Below are 19,730 nucleotides of genomic sequence, written 5' to 3'. Positions count from 1 at the left end.
AGAGCAAAGGAGGAGCTCATAGAAATGATGTGGCCTCCTGGCACACAAGGGGACTTAAAGAAAGAGAGTAAAAGGAAACTTGCATACTCTGTAGAGGTGAGTCTCCAACCTGGGCATGCCATCAGTCACCTGGAAAAGCCTGCTACAACACAGATCAGTTTCTACTGAACAAAGCTGACGGGGCAGCCAGAATAGTGCAGATGCTTGGATCACACAGCAGTACTCGGTCTAGAACATGGCATCACTCACAGAGGTATCCTAGTTGGTTCCCACAGACTTCTGGCCCAGTGAATGAGAGTTATAACTTGACTTACAAGAACTGTTTCACTACTTGCTTATGTAAACAGGCATTTTATTAGTTTCACTTAAAAACCAAAATACATGTATGCCCATCATAGTCTCTGACCTAATGGGCTTGCTGCTTTGTTAAATTGACCCCAATTTTGTTAAACTGACCCCAATTACAGATGCCCAGGCTAACAGCAGTTTCTCCTTGTATCTAGACAACTACATGTAGTTTTTGAGCCTTTTATCATGGTAGGGAAAGCAGGTCACTTCCAGAAACTTTGCTTAAGCAAAATGGACCAATTAGTCACAGATATGCAAAGTAAATAATCGAGCAAACTCTGCGAGGATCTGCCTGGGGCACAAGTGTTTGTTTCTGCCCTTAAAACCCAGGTCTCCACAAGAATTCTTTCAGTTACTAGAGCCAAAGGTCAAGCCAGGCAGCAGCTACAGGCAGAGGTGCTAAGTCTGTGGATTTCTTCTCCAAGTCCTCTCAGTCTCTGTGCACTCCTCAGTTGCTAACTCTGGAGGTCCTCTGTCCAACCCCCACCATTCTGCCGGTTCACCAGTCCCATTCATTCAGAAAAACAGGTGTTCCTGTTAAAATTAGCTGTCTCAAACTGTAAAATATCTCAGATCCCTAAACCAGCTTTAAAAGGAAAGTGAAAAAGAACCACCATTCAGCCGTTAACTGACGTTTCCAGAATTACACACACACACACACACACACACACACACACACACACACACACACACACACACAGAGCTTTGCATTCTTACCAAGAACTCAGGATGAATAAGAAAGTCCAAACTTTAAACTGACAAAGAAAGGCTTCTTGTCTTGGTTTGATCTTTTTTTTTTCTCTCCCCCTGGTAATGCTTGAAAGCCTGTTCTGTCCCATTTCCTTGGGTTGACTGTCATAGACAATGGCTTTTGTTCAGGGAATTTAGCTGTTTTTCCATCTTTCTCTTCAGCATTCCTAAGAAGGTTCTTGACATCTCTTGGTCAGACAGGATTCTGCTTTAAGCCTGACTTACAAACCTTGACCTGGAAAGTCAGAAGAACCCAGGGATGGACTGGAAGTCAGTGGGGGTGAAGTTTAATTTACATATTTATAAAAAGAAGGCAGAGTGAAATGAGGCCGTTCTGATTTTATTCCTGGAACCAGTAACTCTGCTGACCTCATTACAGCCTATTATGAAATACGTTGGTGTACTTCTTTAAAAAAAAAAAAAAAATCAAGGATTATTTCAAAGAGAAGTTTGGCAACTAATATATTGGAAGCTAAGTTAGAATGCCAAAGACCATTGCCCAAGTCCCTAACCAGGCACTGAAGACACACACACACACACACACACACACACACACACACACACACACACACAGAGAAAGAGAGAGAGAGAGAGAGAGAGAGAGAGAGAGAGAGAACACTGCTCTGCGCTACTCATTCTGGCTTCTAAAACCCTGCTGAAAAGAAACCTCCTTTTGAACAAACCCTCACCCGTATAAACCCAAGAGAAAAAAAGAAATTAAATATCACATTTCTCAAGGACAGAGTTTTTAAGATTATTCACTCAACCCTTATCATAATACACAAGCACTGAGACAACTGCTACTTGTCGATCTAATGTGGAGACTAGCTAGTCAATGTCATGCAAGGAGATAGGGCAAGTCTTGTTTCCTTTTGGCTTGCATAGTTCTAAAATAGTCCTTCAAGGAGTGAGTTCCAGAATACACTGACAATTCTTCTTTCTTAATTATCAAAATTACAGGTTTCTGGCCCTTAATTCCTTTCAGTTTACTCTGTGATCTGCAGACTAAAGGGACCATACAAAGTTTAGACTTATCATTATCTGTGTAAACCCAATGACTAGAAATAATTCCCATGTGTACGTAGGATTTCCTTTGGCACCCCCGCCTCCCTCCCCCCATCTCCCTGAAGCCGATCTAGACTAAACTTTACAAAGGAGCTGGGAGGAGGAGCATACTGAAGGTCACTTCATTTTACTTTATACTTTAACTCTTACAAGCTCTAATTAGAGAAATGAACCACTCCTTCGATCCCTTCTTAGTTAATTCCTAATGCACATGTGTTGTCTGAGACAGCCTGCGCTGGCCTCAAACAGGGTAAGGCTCCTACTTCAGCCTCTGAGGTGTTGGAATTATAGGTGAGCGACCACAGCCAGCTTTCCCCTGACCGTTGGAAATAAAATGTATACACCCTAGTACTTTCACTTTTTTAAGAAAGTGTGAGAAAAGATGATTTTACATTCTTGTTCTTGCAATAAATAACAGCCACTCAAGCAAGTCAGTCACATGACTTCCTTCACGCTAGTACTTTATGGTGAAAACTGTTCAGATCTGTCTGTGGGCACTGCAAAGGTGTAAACACAATAAATCCCCCCGAAAAAGTAAGTGATACACTGGAAGCTGATAGGAGTTTCTGTGCTTGTGGCGCTTCCAGGCTTCAAGGCTACAGATAAGTTTGCCGTTCTTTTTAATAAGAAATGTTCAACAGTGTCTTCAGCAAACCATAAACTCCCTTAAAAAGTCCATCCCAAATTCCTTCATATATCTACAGAAAAGCCTTGACATAATTTCAATTGACAAAATATTCCTTCGATACACAACCAACCACTTGAATCAAGGTCACCAAAACAAGCCCTCCCTCGGCAATTATGCTCTAGAAAGTTCTTTAACACGCTCCAGAAGATATCCTCTGTCAAATTGCCTGGAACCTTCTATAAAGCCATAGAGATTTCTGAGTTAGGCTTAGCCTCACCGAAGATGCTACAGGCACTCAGTTGGTACGCGGTGTGCTCTTATGTCCCAGGTAAAATCCTGTGAGCTGACAAGGCAGCATCCAAAACTGTATTAGGAAGCATTTTAATCTGAAAATGGCAGGCCGAATACAAATCAGACTTCAGTCTCATTACGATAGAGAGATGAGTAGAGGACAAAGAGAGCTAGATTACTTTCCGGAAAAACTAGAAGGAAGACAAAACCCCCACTAACAGCCCTCCCCCAAGCACTGCATGATCCAATCACATATCGCCTGTCTTTAAAACAAAACGGATCATATACATCTTCTAGGATGTTAGGAGGCTCAGAGGACTAATACTTGACAGAAAAGTCGAAGTTTAGGTACCAGAGATTCACTTGCCAAGGGAGGCAAACCCCCCCACCCCCCACCCCCCACCCCCCACCCCCAGCTCCTTCCCACAGATGACAGGCGGCAGGTATGCACAATTAGCGAAAATACAGTAACTGCAAAAAGCCATCTGAGAAACATAACAATTTAATAGATGAAATAAATACTCCAGTACATGCAGGGTAAAAACTTGACATTGGGGGAAAAAAAATCACTCTATAGTGTAATTTAAAAAATAAAACACACGCTCACAGTTGCTTTCCCCCCACTTGCAAATCATATGGCAAAGTCATACTCTTTTTCACACCATGTATACTCTAATTCAACAAAAATAACGACATACAAAAAGGTAGCTACATCCATGTCTAAAGGAGTGAAAACTGAGGTAACTTTCATTTAATTAAAAAGAAGAAAGAAATGAACCCATGACCTCTTTCCTGCCCAATTGATAACTGAGTTGCGGGTCTGGAGTGTGTAGGGGTAATCCTGCAGCCAGCACACTACCCATCTTCTCTGTGTCTGAGTCCCTATAGTGGGCTGGTAGACACCTGGGCCCTCTGTGTACATGTTGAGTGCATGGCCCTGCCTTCTGGAATATTCCTCTTGAGCATTAACATGGGGGAAGAGGGGTCACCTATGGTTTCTTTTGGTATAAATGGAGAGGGAGGAGTTAAGTGTCTTCTTTTTAGCCTGGGGTGGAAAATGGGTATGGGGGCTGGGGAGGGGGGGCATGGAGCGGGGAAGTGCTAATTCACAGAATTGGAATTCACTGGCGGTAAAGTCCTGGGTGAAGACCTTTCCCTTAAAGCCTGAGATAGCAGGGTACAGCCTTCAGACACGGCGCAGGCCGAGTTCCTCAGCCTCTCCCTGTGGTCCGACATCTTGGCGCTCCCATCTGGGTGCTGCGCCAGATCCCTGAGGCACTGGGTCAAGAGCACGCAGGCCGACACCACACTCATGGCACCTCCCAGGATGGCGGTCTGTACCGCCTTGCCCTCAGTGCTCACAGCAGCTGCGCGACCCAGGAATTGAGGCTCGGTGGCAAAGCCCACCAAAGCGCTCACTGCCTGCACCAAGGGCCCACTGAAGAGCGCGCAACGACTGCGGGCCAGCTCGCTGGGCGCCGCCTTCACTTCGCGCACACATGCTAACAGCGCAGATGCACTGGTGCTCATGCACTTGACGCCCAGCTTGAACTGTTCGCGCGAGAAGCGGTCCCGTGACTTGTCACTGGCCAGGGCGCACGCATCGGTCAAGAACTTGAGGTTTCGAGACAGGCCCTGCGACACCTCCAGCAGCAGCTGTGGGGTCATGTCTGCCAGTGGGGTGGCTCGCAGCACAGCACAGCCCTGCTCCACCTCGTGGCGGCAGCGTGTCACACGGTAGCGGTCCACAAGGCCTGGCTGTGCAGGTTGAGCGCCCGGTGTGGCAACGGCTGCCAGGTAGGCCGCATGTGCAGAACACTCGGTCAGCGACACCACCAAGTCGCCCAGTTCCACAAGACTGTCCCCCGCCTCTCCGAAGCGGCCCATGTTGAGCTGGCTCTGCACGTCGTGGGTTAGGATGGACAGCCCCTTGGTGCGCGCGATGATGGTGTCCCGGCACTGCTCGAAGGACTCCGCACCAGCGCCAGGGGAGGCGGGGCCTTCGAAGAGCACCGGCCGCGCCTCGCTAGACAGCAGCAGCAGGTCGGCCACCAGCTGCATCTTGCCCTTGCAGTGATCACAGATAGACACCAGCCTCTTCCGCGGCTGCGAGCTGGCCCCGCCGACGGCGCTCCCAGGAGCCGGAGAAGCCGCCTCGCCAGTGGGCTTCCCGGCGCTGCCGCTAGCCATCGCGCCCAGGGGGCACTGGCATGCCGCTGGGGAGTCCGCTACCACCGCCGCCGCGACTCAGCTGGCCAGGGCCGCGCTGCCTTCCGCGCACCATCATGCCACCCACCGCGGCGGGCACAGAGAGTCGGGTGGCGGCGGCCGGTGGCCCGGCGTCGCGGGGCGGGCCCAGGCCCGCGGCAAGCTCTTCGGGGCGCTGTGTAGCTCGCGGGAACCGTGAGCCAGGGCACGGCAGACTCCTAGTCCGCGCCCCTCTTCACCAGCCTACCAGTAAAGTCCCCGCTGCCCGGTTGTCGCCACCTTCCTGGGCATGGGCGGCCGGGCCGCCGGAGCGGAGAGGGCGGGACGGGGAGGCTGGGAGTTGTCCTTCCTTCCTTCCTTCCTTTGAAATCAAAATCCTCTGCTCCTAGAGGAGCGCAGGCGGCGGCCCCGGCAGGCTTTGCTGTCAGCCGCTACGCTGCGGCGATCCGGCTCAGCAGCGCACGTGGGCTTCAGGGGCGGCGACCCCGCCAGACGGTACTGGCTGGCGACGGCGGCCGGAGCTGACGCCCGGGGGCGCGCGGCCGCATCTCCTGCTCCGGCTCTTGGGGCGCTGGGCGGCCACAGGGCCGAGGGCGTGGCTGGCTCTGTGGCGGCCGCGCGGAGTCAGTCGGGCGGGAGGCTGCAACGCAGGGTGCTGGGCGGCCGCGCCTTCCCGCCTGGCGGTTCAGAGTGCGCGGCCCGGCGCCGCGGCGGCACGCCCTCCCCGCCTGAATGGCCTGCGACCCGCCACCGGCTGTCGTGGAGATTCCATCTCTGTTTCCCCGCAGAGCCCGCGGGCCCCGCGCATCCGACGCCCCGGGGTGGTCGGCTCACAAGGTGAGCGTGGCGTCGCGGAGGCCGACCCGGGCCCGGACTCCTGCCATGTTTGTCAACCAGCAACTTCCGAGCGACCTCTGAGCAACTGAAAGGAAGGGCGGAGACCGCAGGCCAGGGGACACCCGCCTGCCCGCGCGCGGCTGCGGCTTTCGCCTCCTCGCGTCCGCCTCGCCCCCGGCTCGCCGCCGCCACCTCGGCCGTAACCTCCCCGGAGCCTATAGGAATCTTTTGTGTGGCGTCACCGCCTTTCGTTTAAATCCCGCTTCCTCCTCTCGCCCTTCCTCCCGCCCCCTCCGCCGATCCCGGATGCTTGCGCGATGCGCTGCTCCTCCCCCGGGAAGCTGGGGGCCGTGGGAGGACGCCGCGCCCAGCCCCGACGCTGCGGCTCTGGGGCCGGTGGTCCCTGCATCCGGAGAGGCTAGGAAGCTTGTGTGGTGGGGAAGGCCCGCCCTCGCTCCGCGCCCAGCGCTGCGCACACCCTGGGGACACCGGGGCGCAGCCGCGAGTGGCCTTACGTAAGCTCTCAGCCTGCCCTGGGACTCGGTGCTTTCTCCCCGCCAAGTGAGCTAGTGTAAAAGGTGATCTGTTTTGCTTGCTTGGGGAGGAGGCCACTCACTATTCCCTAGTTCTCCCCCCTCGTCCCAACCCCTCCGGATTCCAATCACCTATGAGATTCGATGACTTATGCAAGCCCCCCTCCGCCCTTTGTTGTGTACGACCCTCTTCTGTGGGTGGGTTTCCGTGAAGCAGTAAAAGGGAATGCTGGTCTAGTGGGGCTCAGAGATAGACTCTTCCTGGGTCGATCTATCCCCAGCCGTTTGTTTAGGAGTTGTGTGACCTTGGGCTAGTTCTCCCTCCAAGTCAGGTAGTGTATGGTGACCTCGGTTCCAGCTGGCCAGAATTAGCATGTGCCATGATCAGCAGTTCGCCCTTTCCTGACTCCATCTATATAATGGAATAAGAGCAGCCATTGTTAAGTAAAGAGCCTGTCTCTGAAGGTAAACACTGTTATCTCTGCGTTACAGGCTGGGAAACTGGTGGCCCAGATGGCTCCCCGCCCTGTAACTAGGGATTAAACCTAGGACCTTTTGCTGGTGTACTTTTTTATTTATTAATTTAACTGGTTAAATTGTGTTGACTGGCTTTGAACTTACCATCCTCCTCCCTCGGCGTCTCAAGTAGTGATTGTAGGCCCGTGCCACAGGGCCCTGTGGCCAAGTAGACTTAAAGGACTCCCTGAGCTCCTGACCACAGCAGATGGGTAGAAGAGATGGCCCCACCCCCACCTCCCACAGCCACCCCTTTTCTTTGTTCAGGACTTGTCTGCAAGAAACTCCTGGAACACCTGGGCCTCCTCCCAGCAAAGCACTCCCTTCTGAACAGCCTTGAAGTGTTCTGCTGGTGCCTAGCAAAGCCGGGTGTGCTCAGCCAATGGAAATGTTTGTTCTTCTGTCTCTTACTAGAACCTCCACATCTACGCGTTTAAGACAGTTATAAGTGTTGTTTATAAGTTGGATGACCTCAAATTTATTGTCCAAACCCCAGTAGCTTACAGAATGAGCTTTGAGATAAGTCACTGATAGAAGCTAACAAGGGACAACAGATTAAAAGCCTGGATAGTCACCCTACTCATATCCAAAATATGCCCTTGCAGAGTCTCTAGATTCTAGGTGAACCAACTGTCTCTGCAAACTGAAGCCAGTACAACCAGTGGCTCTCTTAACAAGTGATTCTGTAGGGCTACTCTTTTGTATTTCTCTACAAGGGAAAAGCAGATCAGACTCCTTCCATGGTAACCCAGGAATAGCAGTTAGTCCTAAAGAATAGTTCTCCTAACTCTTAAGAACCTGAGAGAGGGCCCAGCAAGATGGCTGGCTCAGCAGGCAAAGGTGCCTGCCACCAAGGCTTCATTCTTTTCAGATAGTGCTACTCTTCCTAAACTGATCTTTCCAGGTTCTTTTTTTTTTTTCTCCTGCCATTGTTCACTTACAGCTCTGACACTGCGTGCCTACCATGTGCCAGCCCTTGTTCAAGGCACTGAGCTTACATAATAGACTGTAATAGGCAGCCTCTGCCTGTGAAGATTAGAGTCCAGGAAGGGCAGGTTCACAAACAAGTGCTCTCAGTTACTGTTTGTTCAGTGAAAGCACAGGACAAAACGCACTGCATAGCACGTTTTTTGGTCAAGTTGGGCAGACTTATGCATTCTGATCAGTGCTTGGGAAATCATGGTGACCTGTGCGCCAAAGCAGTGGAAACCAAATCTAAGACTCCCTGTCCCTTCTCGAACCTTGATGTAACTGCTGGATGGGTTGGGGGTGGGGATAGATGGTAAGGGGGACGACTGCCCAGCACCATCCACCTTCGGAAAAGTTTCATCTTCCCTGGCACTCTACACGTGAAATAGCATCTCTCCATTCTCTCTTGTAGTCCAGCCATCACCACCTTTATCCATGAACTCGATTATTTGAAGTACTCTGTTCTTTTGTGACTATTTCATTAAGCATAATGTCATTAAGGTTAGTCAGTGCTTTAACGTATCAGAATGTCCTTTTCATGGGAAATAAATATTCACTTGTATGTACTTTGGACATTCATACCAATGTTTCATGGTACACTCCCAAAATTTTCTGGACTAGCAACCAAGCTGTCTGTGGTATACAGTGCCACCCAGTGGTTCGTAAGGAGCAGTCTTGAATATCTTCTCTCTGGACCTGTGTTTCTTGGTTTTGTTTGTGCGTACAGGTGGACAGCGACCTCAGGTGATCTTTCTTTCACATTGGCGGACATCATGGTTCATTCTTGTTCTTTGAATATCACTCCTGGCCAGGTGTGGTGTCGCACACTAGCACTTGGGAGGTTGAGGCAGCAGGATCAGGAGTTCGAGAGCATCTGCCAGCCATGTAAGGAGTTTAAAGCAAGCCTGGGCTAGGTGAAGCCTAGCCTGACAACAACAAATAACACCTCTCCTGGAGAACAATTTACAACTGAAGCATGCAGTCCCATCCCCTTTTGTTTTTCTTTTTGTTTTTTTTGTTTTGTTTTGTTTTGTTTTGTTTTTTTAATGACAGTTGATACATAAGAGCCCCCTACTGGCTAGGGTGCAGAATCACCGTGGATAGACCACGCTCCTTACTTGGTGTATTCTCTGGTCCTCTGGCACATCATGATCCGGTTCAGTAACACACTTGGGGCAAGACTTTAGCCTTCAGTTTCTCGTCTTCTCTGCTGCTTCTGTGGAGAGCATGGAAGCTGTGCACAGGCCCAGCGAAGGCACTGGCATGAATGCCAGCTTCTAGTATTGAGGAGAGTGGGGATTTCCTCCAGTTGTTTCTCAGGGTATCCTACTATGTTACTATGCAATCACCCTCACTGGTACCACGGTAAGGCTGCTTGCGCAGGCTAATAATTTCATAGCCTATTCTTCTACTGGCCAGTGGGAAAAAAGATGGATCTCAGGATTTAGGCACCATAGGCAGCTAACACTAATCATTCCTGGCCAGAATACCTGGCAGTCAGTACTTACAGATTAACTCAGGCTATTGCTGCCCTCACACAGAGCTTCTCTGGACCTTTACACACACTTGGGTATGTCTGTCCCTCGTTTATACCGTGCTGTCCGCAGAACCTGATTGAGACTATTGCCATGCTGTTTGGGACTACTGGCTTAGCTCCCTCCACAGTTCTGTTAACCTGTGAAGAGGAGAGGCAGTATTTACTCTCCCCTATACATGAGTGCCTTGCATAGTCACCAGCGGGTGTTAATACCATCATCCATTTGTCAGACCTTCCTACAATCTGATCCCTAAAGGGTTAATGTTTGGCACCTACCAGGTCCTGGGCCTCATTGATGATGGTGCCATTCAGGTTCTCTTTAGGATATTGCTCATGCAAGGTTTCAGGTAGGGCTAGAAGGTGTTGCTCCCACTCCTTAGCTGTGGAGAACATAGGCCGGCATGAACCCAGACTCATGTTCTCATTAAACTTAGGATGCACTTGGGATGAGTGTTTAACTCAGAGCCCCGCCCCTCTTTTAGGCGCTGAACAAAGTTTTACCTCTGGCCCCTCTTCTCCAGCTCTATAGGGCACTGCCTCTGACCTGGTTCAGATTCCAGGGCCATCTGAGTTCTCCTGGCTCTAGACTTTGAAACTGTTCTATGTGGCTACGAGTGTTACTATGCTGTAAGCCTCACTGGTGCCATGGTAGAAGAAAGACATCAGGGAGAAAGTGTCCTGGATTCCTGGGTCCATATTTTTGCCCCATGGCTATACCACGTATTTGGCCACAGTTGAATGATTCCAAAACAAAAACAAATACAGGGGCAGGATCTGTGGAGATGGCTCAGTGGGCAGAGCACTTGCTGAGCAAGCATGGGGCCAAAGTTTGGATTCCTGGGATCTACATAAAGCTGGGTAGGCCAGCCCTCAAGGAGACAGAAAAGGGAATCCCTGTGGTGAACTAGCTAGCCAGATTAGTAGAAGTGGTAAACTGGAGGTTTAAAAAAAATAACCTGCTTTATTATATTATTATGTGGAAATAAATGAAAGGAGGCACTAGATGTTAACCTCTGGCCTTCACGTGAATCACACACACACACACACACACACACACACACACACACACACACAAGAAATAAGTACAGACATGATGATTCCCTTAGCTTCTGACTTGAAATCTGTAAAATGTACTGTAGATAACTTAGCCTCTCTGCTATTGCAGACCCTCCTCTATGATACCAAGGACTTCAGGTTCACCTTCCTCTCAGTGTCTCGCCTGCCTAACAGTAAGTTGTTAGGCAAATAAGGTCCTTCAGGGTTCCAAAACACCAAATTATACTTAACGTATCAAATGTTGAAGATGTAGTTGCCTCAGATGTTCTCAGATCAATGGAGAAGGAGCCAGATGTGTTTCCTCCTCAGATGACAGTCAGTAGCCCTGGAACTTTTGACTAGTTGTAACAATTGTGGTACAATACTTTTAAAAAAAACAAACTTTTTTTTTCCCTGTAACTAGATATTTTGGGCCAAGGAAACCATTTTTTTTTTTAACCTTACCTTGGCAGTTGGCAGAATGAATGACCAGGGTGACCCCGCCCTGCAGAGCACATGATCTACCACAGCTGTGCATGTTTTTGAGCATGACTGTGCCAGGACAGAGCTCCAAGCCACTGGGTGGAGCACTGTGCCCCTGGGAGAAGGCTCATGACATTTCCCCTATGATTTCAGAAAAGAAAAAAAGTTCCTCTTTTTTTTCTTCTTATGAGTTGTTTCTGCACAGTGTCAACAGAAAATGTCCTTGTGTTTATTCAGATCCATGCATGCATACGGAAAAAATCAGCCACTTTACTACAGTGGGAATAAATGCACACCCCGTTTGACCTTAGAGTGAAAATCAATAAGGCACACATTGCTAGGTAGCTCTTTTTTTTTTTTTAAAGAATTATTCATTTGTTTTATGTGTACGAGCACATTGTAGCTGTCCTCAGACACACCAGAAGAGGGCATCAGATCCCATTACAGAGGGTTGTGAGCCACCATGTGCTTGCTGGGAGTTGAACTCAGGACCTTTGGAAGAGCAGTCGGTGCTCTTAACCACTGAACCATAACCTCACTTTATGTTTTTCCCTTCACAACAAGCCTAAGTTTATTTGAGATTGTAGCAAGTACAGCTGAATGATCACTCCTCAGGCCCTCTCAGAGAGGTAGCTCAGTGAGACCAGAAATGCTGTGCACAGTTCCAGAATAGGATTTGGCTTCAGCTTGGCTCATTCCCCATTTCCTTTGATTGGAATGTCATCTGGTAGCTGGAATTCCAATAGCCATCCTGGGACTTTTGATGACCTCTAGGGTGGAAACTCCAGACCTGTGTGATGGGGTCAAATGAGAAAGAAAGCAGGACAACTCAGGACACACTCAGTTGCCACCTACTTCTGTTAAAGAAATCTCCCTCATAAGAAAGATTTTTCCTTAAGCATGTTATAAAGGATTTGCACTCTATGAAACCTATTAATCATTTTCATCCAAAGCATAGAGAGAAAGACAGGGGAAATAGTAATAATGAGCGAGAAAGCAAAATCAAAACACTGGTGCAGTAGTGGAGAATACTATACTGGCTGTGGTAGCACGTGCCTTCAATCCAGCACTTGGGAGGCAGAGTCAGGCAGATCTCTGAGGGCTGTGTCGGCTTGGTCTAGAGTGAGTTCCAGGTTAGCCAGGGAAACCTAGTCTTGAAAAAAACAAAGACAAAAAACACCCCAAAACAAAACAAAACAAAAAGCCAAAGACTAAAGGGGTGAAGCACTCAAGAACCCCGGTATACTTAGTAGTTAATACAGTATGCTAATTAAGCATTGAAAACCCATTCTTAGATACTTTCACATTTGTGAATATAGGAATGAATTGTACCGCAGTATGTGACACCTTGGGTCAGTAATTAAACTATATTGTTCGAATATTTTCCAACTACACCAAAGTTTCATGTCTTAGGATATAATTTGAAATTTTAAAGAAATCAGATCTGCCACTTAAAGCTTAGGAAACTAAAGTATCTCTGACCCCAAGTATTTTATTTCTGAAAAGCATAGTTGTCAGAATCTTGTAAAACAGAAAACAAAATTAGGGTAATTTTGTCTTATAGATTAGAACTGCAGTGGTAGATGGAAATCAGAAGAGGCTGGAACTATTTTAAACAATAAAAATGATTATCAATTAAATGATTTTTTAAAGTTTAATTGACAATGATAATTGAAAGACTGGCGGGTCGAAAATCATCTACGGAGCAGAATAACAATAGATTCCATATTTACAGTCTTCAAGAAAAGTCGCGCCGGTGGTCCTTAGCTTTTTAGCTGGTGGTTCTCACAGGAAATTACTAGGGAGCATGGTTCAAAGTCCACACCCTGAAAAGGGCCTCAGGGTCAAGGCAGTTTGCATATCTTCCATTCTCATTCATTTCGTAGGATTCCAGGACTCCCAACAGTTTATGCAGGACACTCTGATGAAACTTTTCAAACCTGGCTAGTGAATGAAAAACAAAAGGGCTGACTTCTAACAAAACCCCAAAACAGTGGAAATAGCACAGTCCAGCAGGACCCAGCTAGGGTAAATTGCTTGGCCAGAATAAGGGGAGGAGCTCGCGGGGCGGAGCCTAACAAAGGGAGGAACTAGGGGGTGGAACGAACCCTTGGTGCCCAGCCAGGTGAGGTCCCAGAGCTATGGGGTGGAGTCTGGTGAGGAGGCAAGGGCCCTAGGGGCGGAGTCAGGAGACCTTAGCTGAGAGGCGGAGTCAAGTGGTGAAAGGCTCGATGATGAGGAGGAGCCTGAGGTTGGGAGTCACAGGGGCGGGCAATTGTGGGGCGGGCCCAAGGGAAGGGAAGGGGATATCGGATGAGGTCCGGACTGGAGGAAACAGAACGAGGCGGGGTGCGGTAGGCTAGGACGCTTAGGAGGAGGAGCCATTGGACCTGTGTCCGCGAGAGTGGGACAGGGTCGAGTACTGGCTTTAGTTCTGCTCAGAGCGAGCGAGGGACTGGATTGGAAGACCGGGGGTGGGGTGGGGGCGAGGCTCCGGCGCCGAGACTCCGCACGCTGTTTGCGCAGGCTCAGTGTGTAGCCCGTTACACTGGGCGGCTAACATGGCGGCCTCCAGCTGGCTGCGCGCGGTTCTCCTGTTTCTATGTGCTTCGGACCTTCTGTTGCTCTCTCCTCCTGAAGCCTACGCGACCGATACTCCCGGCGAGGCCATCACACCTCCACGGAAAAAGAAGGACATCCGCGATTACAACGATGCCGACATGGCGCGACTTCTGGAGCAGTGGGAGGTCCGTGTCGCCCGCATACTCCTGAGCATCTTCCCATACAGATCCCTTTTTTCTAACCCTTACCCTCTAGGTCTTTTGACCTTCTGACTTGTGTCCCCTGATCCCTCTCTCTGCCCTGTGTTCAGGGTCCTTATTGACTGTGTCCAGTACCCGCTGACCTCCCGTGTCTCCATTCCACACGGTTCAGGCCTCTCGCCCAGTGTCCTCCACTACCATGGCTCCTCAGACACTCTAGTCAGGACTTGGATTCTCACTGGTCAAACCCTACTTTCCTTGCTGTGTCCTAGTGCTCTCACATTGATCTTGGTGGACAGTGAACCGCAAAGGGAGCGAGAGCTCCTGAGGAGCGTTCCCTCCTTCCCCCTCCTGTTCTGGAGTGAATTGGTTGTGAAGGTGGTCTTCCCCCCCATCCCCCGCTCGTTTTGATAGAGATCTTTCCAAATATAGAGGGTTTCCGACTTCTTTTGGTGTTTGTCCCTGCTGGGACTTTTGTAATTTCGTGGGTGGATTTATTTTACTGGTAGAGGGAGCTAAGGCATCTCATATGGAACTCAGGTTTTTGATTCATGGGAATAGTGAACTTGTTTTGTGAGAGGCCAAATTCTGATCTCTTACTTGATTGCACTTGGGGTGTGCAAAAGGTTCTAAGGGGCAGTTCCTGATCAAAAGTGCACAGCAGCCCTTGATTGTATTTGATTGCACAGCTGGTGGAAAGGAATCACACAACTCTATATTGTTGGAAGGGGGCAAAGACTTTGGGGCATAAGCCTAAAATAGTCACCTGCTGGTTTTGACTTGAAAAGGGGGGACTCCTGTTTTCATGTTATCTGTACCCGACAAAAGAATTGGAGAAGTGGGCCATGGTAGTGCATTGTAATTCCAGCACTTAAGACATTATTGGAGGAGGCTAGTCTTAGTTAAATCTGGGCTACATATAGTAAATTTCAAACTAGTTTGGGTTCACTGTGAGACTTGCCCCCCCCCACTCCCCAAAAAGAAAAGAAAATTTAGAGTAGATTTGAGTGGGTATGACTGAATCCCCATTCTCTTCTCAATTTCAAACTGTCTTTTTTGGACTCTAGTAAATAATGCTTTTTAACCTGCCAAAATGAGAGAGAACCTTACCTTGTGATAAGCCTAGCCTCGGACAATGCTCAGAGCAAGACATCTGTCCGAACAAGTGGATAGGAAATAACCATAGTAGACAGAAACAAAAACGGTCGGATCTTAGAAAGAGAAAGTGTTGTGTGCAAACGTCAGAAGGTTGCAGGGAGATTTAATTTTAGACAGGACAGGACAGTATGCTAGAAGACTCTGTTAGTGGGTACTGGGCTGAATAGCAGAGACCAACAGATTAGCATTCCCTGTATTTAATACACATAAGCTTTCGAATTTGGTCTAGTAGAGAGCTCTGTGCCTGTGTGTGTGCCGCAGCATGCCTGTGAAAGTCAGAGAACAAGTTGGGTGTGGGGGGTCATTTCTTTCCTTCCACCGTGTGGACCCTGGGGATTAAACTCAGATCACCATGGGTGCCAAGGCATGCACCAAGCCGTTGCCAGTCCCTTGGTGGTGGTTTTTATTTGTCTGTCTTGTGTGTGCATTTTTTCTGTTTATTAGTTATCTTACTAGTCTATTTATTAGCTACTGATCTACTGATACTCTTTTTTTCTTCCTTTATGTCGTGTGGAGTTTACTTGAGGAATTAGAAATCCACTATTATTTTGATGTTCATATTATCCCAGATTTGACCTTTGAACTGCTTCTGGTTGGTGTCCATGTCATTCTTTTTTTTTTTTTTTTGGTTCTTTTTTTCAGAGCTGGGGACTGAACCCAGGGCCTTGTGCTTCCTAGGCAAGCGCTCTACCACTGAGCTAAATCCCCAACCCCGTCCATGTCATTCTGATGTGTTATGTGAGCAATTCTTTCTGAGGCAAAAAGATATTTAAGGCTTTACTTTTGTTTTCTATTCTGTGACTAGGCTTTTCTTCAAGAAACCTATGTCTTAATATTTTTATCCATCCGTTCATCCAGATACCTGTCAAATCAATCTGCTTATAATTCCAGTCTGCACCGCCAGTGCTCTCCTCCTGCTTCCATGTTTGCATCTTCCCCAATGAGGAATCTGCTGTAGTCACCTTTAGAGCGTCTACACCTTTGCTCCTTCCTAGAATTCACAGAAGGTGTTTTCAGAATTGCTAGGACACACCACTACATAGGAGAGGCCTGACACCTGGGGTTGAACATTTGCATGCAGTGAATTGTGGGTTTTAAGGATGCAACATGAGGTATTTGTTTTGCTCTGCTGGGAGCAAGAACCCAAAACCCAAGGATTGCTAGGAATGCACTCTTTCACTGATAATCTACTCATTATTGAAATACAGAACTGAGCGAGTCCTGGGATTTCAGATCATCATACCAAAAGGTTCCTTCATGTTCTTTCTCAGTCAGATTCATCTCATATCCTCCCAAAAGCAATCAGTATTCTAATTCCTATCACCCTACATTAGTTTTAACTGTTCTTTATACCTTAAATAAATGGGATTGTATAGTATCTTTCTTTTATGCCTGTCATCTGTTATTTTTAAAAAAGAAAATTGTCTTAGTGGTGTTGGAGATTTACCTCAAGGCCTCACACATGCTTGGCATGTACTGTACCACAAAGCCCCATTGCCAGACATTTTTGTAGGTAAGATCTTGCTAAATTGCTTAAGTTGGCCTTGCATTCTCCATCTTTCTCCTTGAGCTCACTAAGAGTCACTGAGAGTACAAACTTCAGCCATTATACCTGTATTTGAGATCTGTTGTATATGTATTTGATTTTCATTGCTAGGTAGCTTCTATAACCACAGCAGAATATGGCTGTTTTTGTAATCTAAATTGAGAATAGAAACATAGAAACCTCTGTGACACAGGAACCCTAAGTGTTGTCAAGGGGTATATCCTTGGACGTTTTGTTTGTGTAGTGGTTTGGTGGTGTGTCCTCGCTTCTGAAATCCTGGGCAGAGCCTGTGGGAGAACAGAAGGTGTCTCTGATGATAGGTTAATGCTCCCTCTCTCCTGACAGAAAGATGATGACATAGAAGAAGGAGACCTTCCGGAACACAAGAGACCATCGGCACCTATCGACTTTTCAAAGCTAGACCCAGGCAAACCTGAGAGCATCTTGAAAATGACAAAGAAAGGGAAGACTCTGATGATGTTTGTCACCATCTCAGGGAACCCCACCGAGAAGGAGACAGAGGAAATCACCAGCCTGTGGCAGGGTAGCCTGTTCAATGCCAACTATGATGTTCAGAGGTAAAGCCCTCAAGCTACGCTAGGTCATTTCTGTGGGAATTTGGGGGTTACATTTGGTTTCTTAAGATAGGTTTTCTAACTGTAGCTTGAGCCATTTCGTCTAGCTAGCCTCACTCCCCACACTTAAGATCCTCCAGCCTCTCTCTCTTTAGCACTGGGACTGCAGCTTGGTGCCACCTCACCTGGATGTGTGCTGGACGGTTTTCTGGGGCTGAAGCACGATGTCCTTTTTGATAGTCTTCCCAAGGGCCTTGGACCTTTCCTGTTTATAAATTCTTTTATTTACATTTTTTTTTCTGAAGTTCCAGATCATCCTCATGAAGTCATCCTGGGCTATATGAGACCATTTATCAGGAAACAAAAACTAAAACATAGGTGGAAATGACATTTCAGAATGTTAAGGATAAAAATGGGAATTTCTCTCCCCTGCTACACACCCGTGTCCCTCGCAGCTCCCTAAGGAGTTTGCCTTTCATAATCTCTTCACGGCATCATTTATGTATGCTTCAGGACCATCAAGCATCTTCTTCTGTCTTGATCTAAGCAGGATGATTTTTTAGAGCTCAGTGAACATTAAAGTCAGCAGCTGCTTGGCCCAAGGTAGACGGTGGGGTATTCTGTGTTTACGTAGAATTGGAATGTAGGCCCCCCGTCTCCTCTGACCTCAGGCACCCCACTTGCATTGCTAACTGATAGTCTCTCCATCTAGGTTCATCGTGGGATCAGACCGTGCTATTTTCATGCTCCGGGATGGGAGCTATGCCTGGGAGATCAAGGACTTTTTGGTCAATCAAGACAGGTGTGCTGAAGTCACTCTAGAGGGACAGATGTACCCTGGCAAAGGAGGAGGAAGCAAGGAGAAAAATAAAACAAAGCCAGAGAAGGGTAAAAAGAAGGAGGGAGATCCCAAGCCACGGGCTTCCAAGGAAGACAACCGAGCTGGGAGCAGAAGAGAAGACCTCTAGCGGGTGGCAGGTTTCCCGCCGGGTAGGCAGGAAGGATAGCCCCTTGCAGACTGGTGGGGCAGGTAGGTGCAGGAAACTGCAGAGCAGATGGCATTCTCACGTCCTCTAGCAAGGGTCTGTGTGCGACCATCTGGCCAATATCACAGTTACTGTATAAAAGGCTTCACATGTAAAGGCAGGGTTTGTGATTCACCGTGGACTGGCAGGTCCTGCTTATTGTGGCATCATCTGACTTGGAAACTTGATAGATGTCTTATACCTCTTACATCTCATGAGTTCTTGACAACCCGAGTATCACTCCCTCTTCACTGCACCTGCTGTGGCCCAAGGGCCTGTTGTTTCTGTGTGTTGCAAGCTCAAGTCAGACAAGCCTTGAGAACCTTTGGCTTGACAGACGTAGGCATTGATCGTTGAGGGGGTGAAGATAACTGTGCTGTGTGTGCAGTGCTGGACACCCAGGATCTGGACAGCTAACTCTCTGTGTAGAATGTGCAGATTCACAAGACAGTGCCATCCAGACGTCCAAGGAGTCATTTCACGTGGCTTGCGTTCTCATCAGTTCAGGGGATCCTGTCTCCCAGTCTTCCTGTGGTTGTAGAGGGAATGCTATTGTGCCTCACTTGAGGAAAGAAGGTGCAGCAGCTGAGGGCTCCTGCTCTGCATAGCCCCACAACTACAAAGCTGGAGGAGAGACCAGCAGAATCTTCCATAGGAGCGGACCTCATCTACAGTATTTCTAAGTGGTTTTCTTTGATAAAGTGCCTAAACTTGTGCTTCTGTATGGTACTCTCATGGTGGGCTACTGTTCATACTGTTTTTGCTGTTCATAGGTTGAAGCTTATCTAAGAGAACATTTCTATGAGGATGCCATTTTTAAGAACTTACATTTTTTAAAACCTCAATTGTGGTTTTAAATTCAAAATAGTACGTGTACACATACCCGGCTAGAAAGTGTCACTGTTAGAATGTCACAGTGTGAAGAATTGCCCTACCCTGCTGCCCGTACTTTGTCCCAGTGAAGCTACTATTGATTGTTGGTTTTTCAAAAATAAAATACGTTTACTGGTTTCCCGTGGTAGATATATTCTGTCCTCAAGTAGGTTTCCATTTGTTCCTCGAAGTGAGCCACATCTTCCTCCCCAGCTCAGGGGGTCCTGGACACAACCTGCTGAGCCTCTTCGGAAAGAAGCTTTTCTTGGTCCTCACACAACGTGACTTTAGATGATCTGCTTCTGTCCTGCTCTTGGAAGGTGCTGCCAGTCCGGGAGATGCTGAAACAGGGCACCCATCCTTTTGGTATCTGTGGGCCCAGCAAATCTGAAGCAGCCCAGTTCCTGGGGTTTTTCTGATTCTACATGGGGCAGTTGATTGGCTCTTGTCATGTCTGAGCCTTCACGTTGCTGACACAGGACTGTCACAGCTTTCACAGTTCATGCATCATCTGTGATGTAGCTGGCACTAGTGGGTGCCAAGGACAGTGCAGACATGACAGGGGTTACAAATAACCTGCAGTGTTAAACA

At 48.1% G+C, this 19,730-nt stretch overlaps 2 protein-coding genes across 3 annotated transcripts; one reads left to right on the top strand and one right to left on the bottom strand.

Moving 5' to 3' along the window:
* Window positions 1-3,566: 3,566 nt before the first annotated feature.
* Tlnrd1 (talin rod domain containing 1) lies at window positions 3,567-5,581 on the bottom strand. Its single transcript, XM_032893292.1, has one exon. It carries the CDS (start codon window positions 5,270-5,272, stop codon window positions 4,184-4,186), a length of 1,089 nt encoding a protein of 362 aa, XP_032749183.1. The 5' UTR covers window positions 5,273-5,581; the 3' UTR covers window positions 3,567-4,183.
* Window positions 5,582-5,997: 416 nt separating this feature from the next.
* Window positions 5,998-19,277, top strand: Mesd (mesoderm development LRP chaperone). Of its 2 annotated transcripts, none has more exons than XM_032893294.1 (3): window positions 5,998-6,127; window positions 17,012-17,244; window positions 17,954-19,277. In XM_032893294.1, the coding sequence occupies exons 1-3, from the start codon at window positions 6,023-6,025 to the stop codon at window positions 18,207-18,209; spliced, it is 594 nt and encodes a 197-aa protein (XP_032749185.1). In that variant the 5' UTR covers window positions 5,998-6,022; the 3' UTR covers window positions 18,210-19,277. The 2 variants fall into 2 exon arrangements, with proteins under 2 accessions (XP_032749185.1, XP_032749184.1); XM_032893293.1 differs by lacking the exon at window positions 5,998-6,127 and adding an exon at window positions 13,510-13,947.
* The last annotated feature ends 453 nt before the right edge of the window (window positions 19,278-19,730 follow it).

Source organism: Rattus rattus, chromosome 2 (genome assembly GCF_011064425.1).
Source record: "Rattus rattus isolate New Zealand chromosome 2, Rrattus_CSIRO_v1, whole genome shotgun sequence".
Classification (NCBI taxonomy): Eukaryota; Metazoa; Chordata; class Mammalia; order Rodentia; family Muridae; genus Rattus; species Rattus rattus.
The sequence above is the reverse complement of the archived record's forward strand: the minus strand, read 5'-3'. Positions and strand labels throughout refer to the sequence as shown.

Bases quoted from the DNA above. Each gene is read 5' to 3' on its own strand.
- Mesd (XM_032893293.1), top strand. From the start codon at position 13,762: ATGGCGGCCTCCAGCTGGCTGCGCGCGGTTCTCCTGTTTCTATGTGCT. The intron at 13,948-17,011 runs GTCCGTGTCGCC...CTCTCCTGACAG, and splicing joins GACTTCTGGAGCAGTGGGAG to AAAGATGATGACATAGAAGA. The intron at 17,245-17,953 runs GTAAAGCCCTCA...CTCTCCATCTAG, and splicing joins GCCAACTATGATGTTCAGAG to GTTCATCGTGGGATCAGACC.
- Tlnrd1 (XM_032893292.1), bottom strand. From the start codon at position 5,272: ATGGCTAGCGGCAGCGCCGGGAAGCCCACTGGCGAGGCGGCTTCTCCG.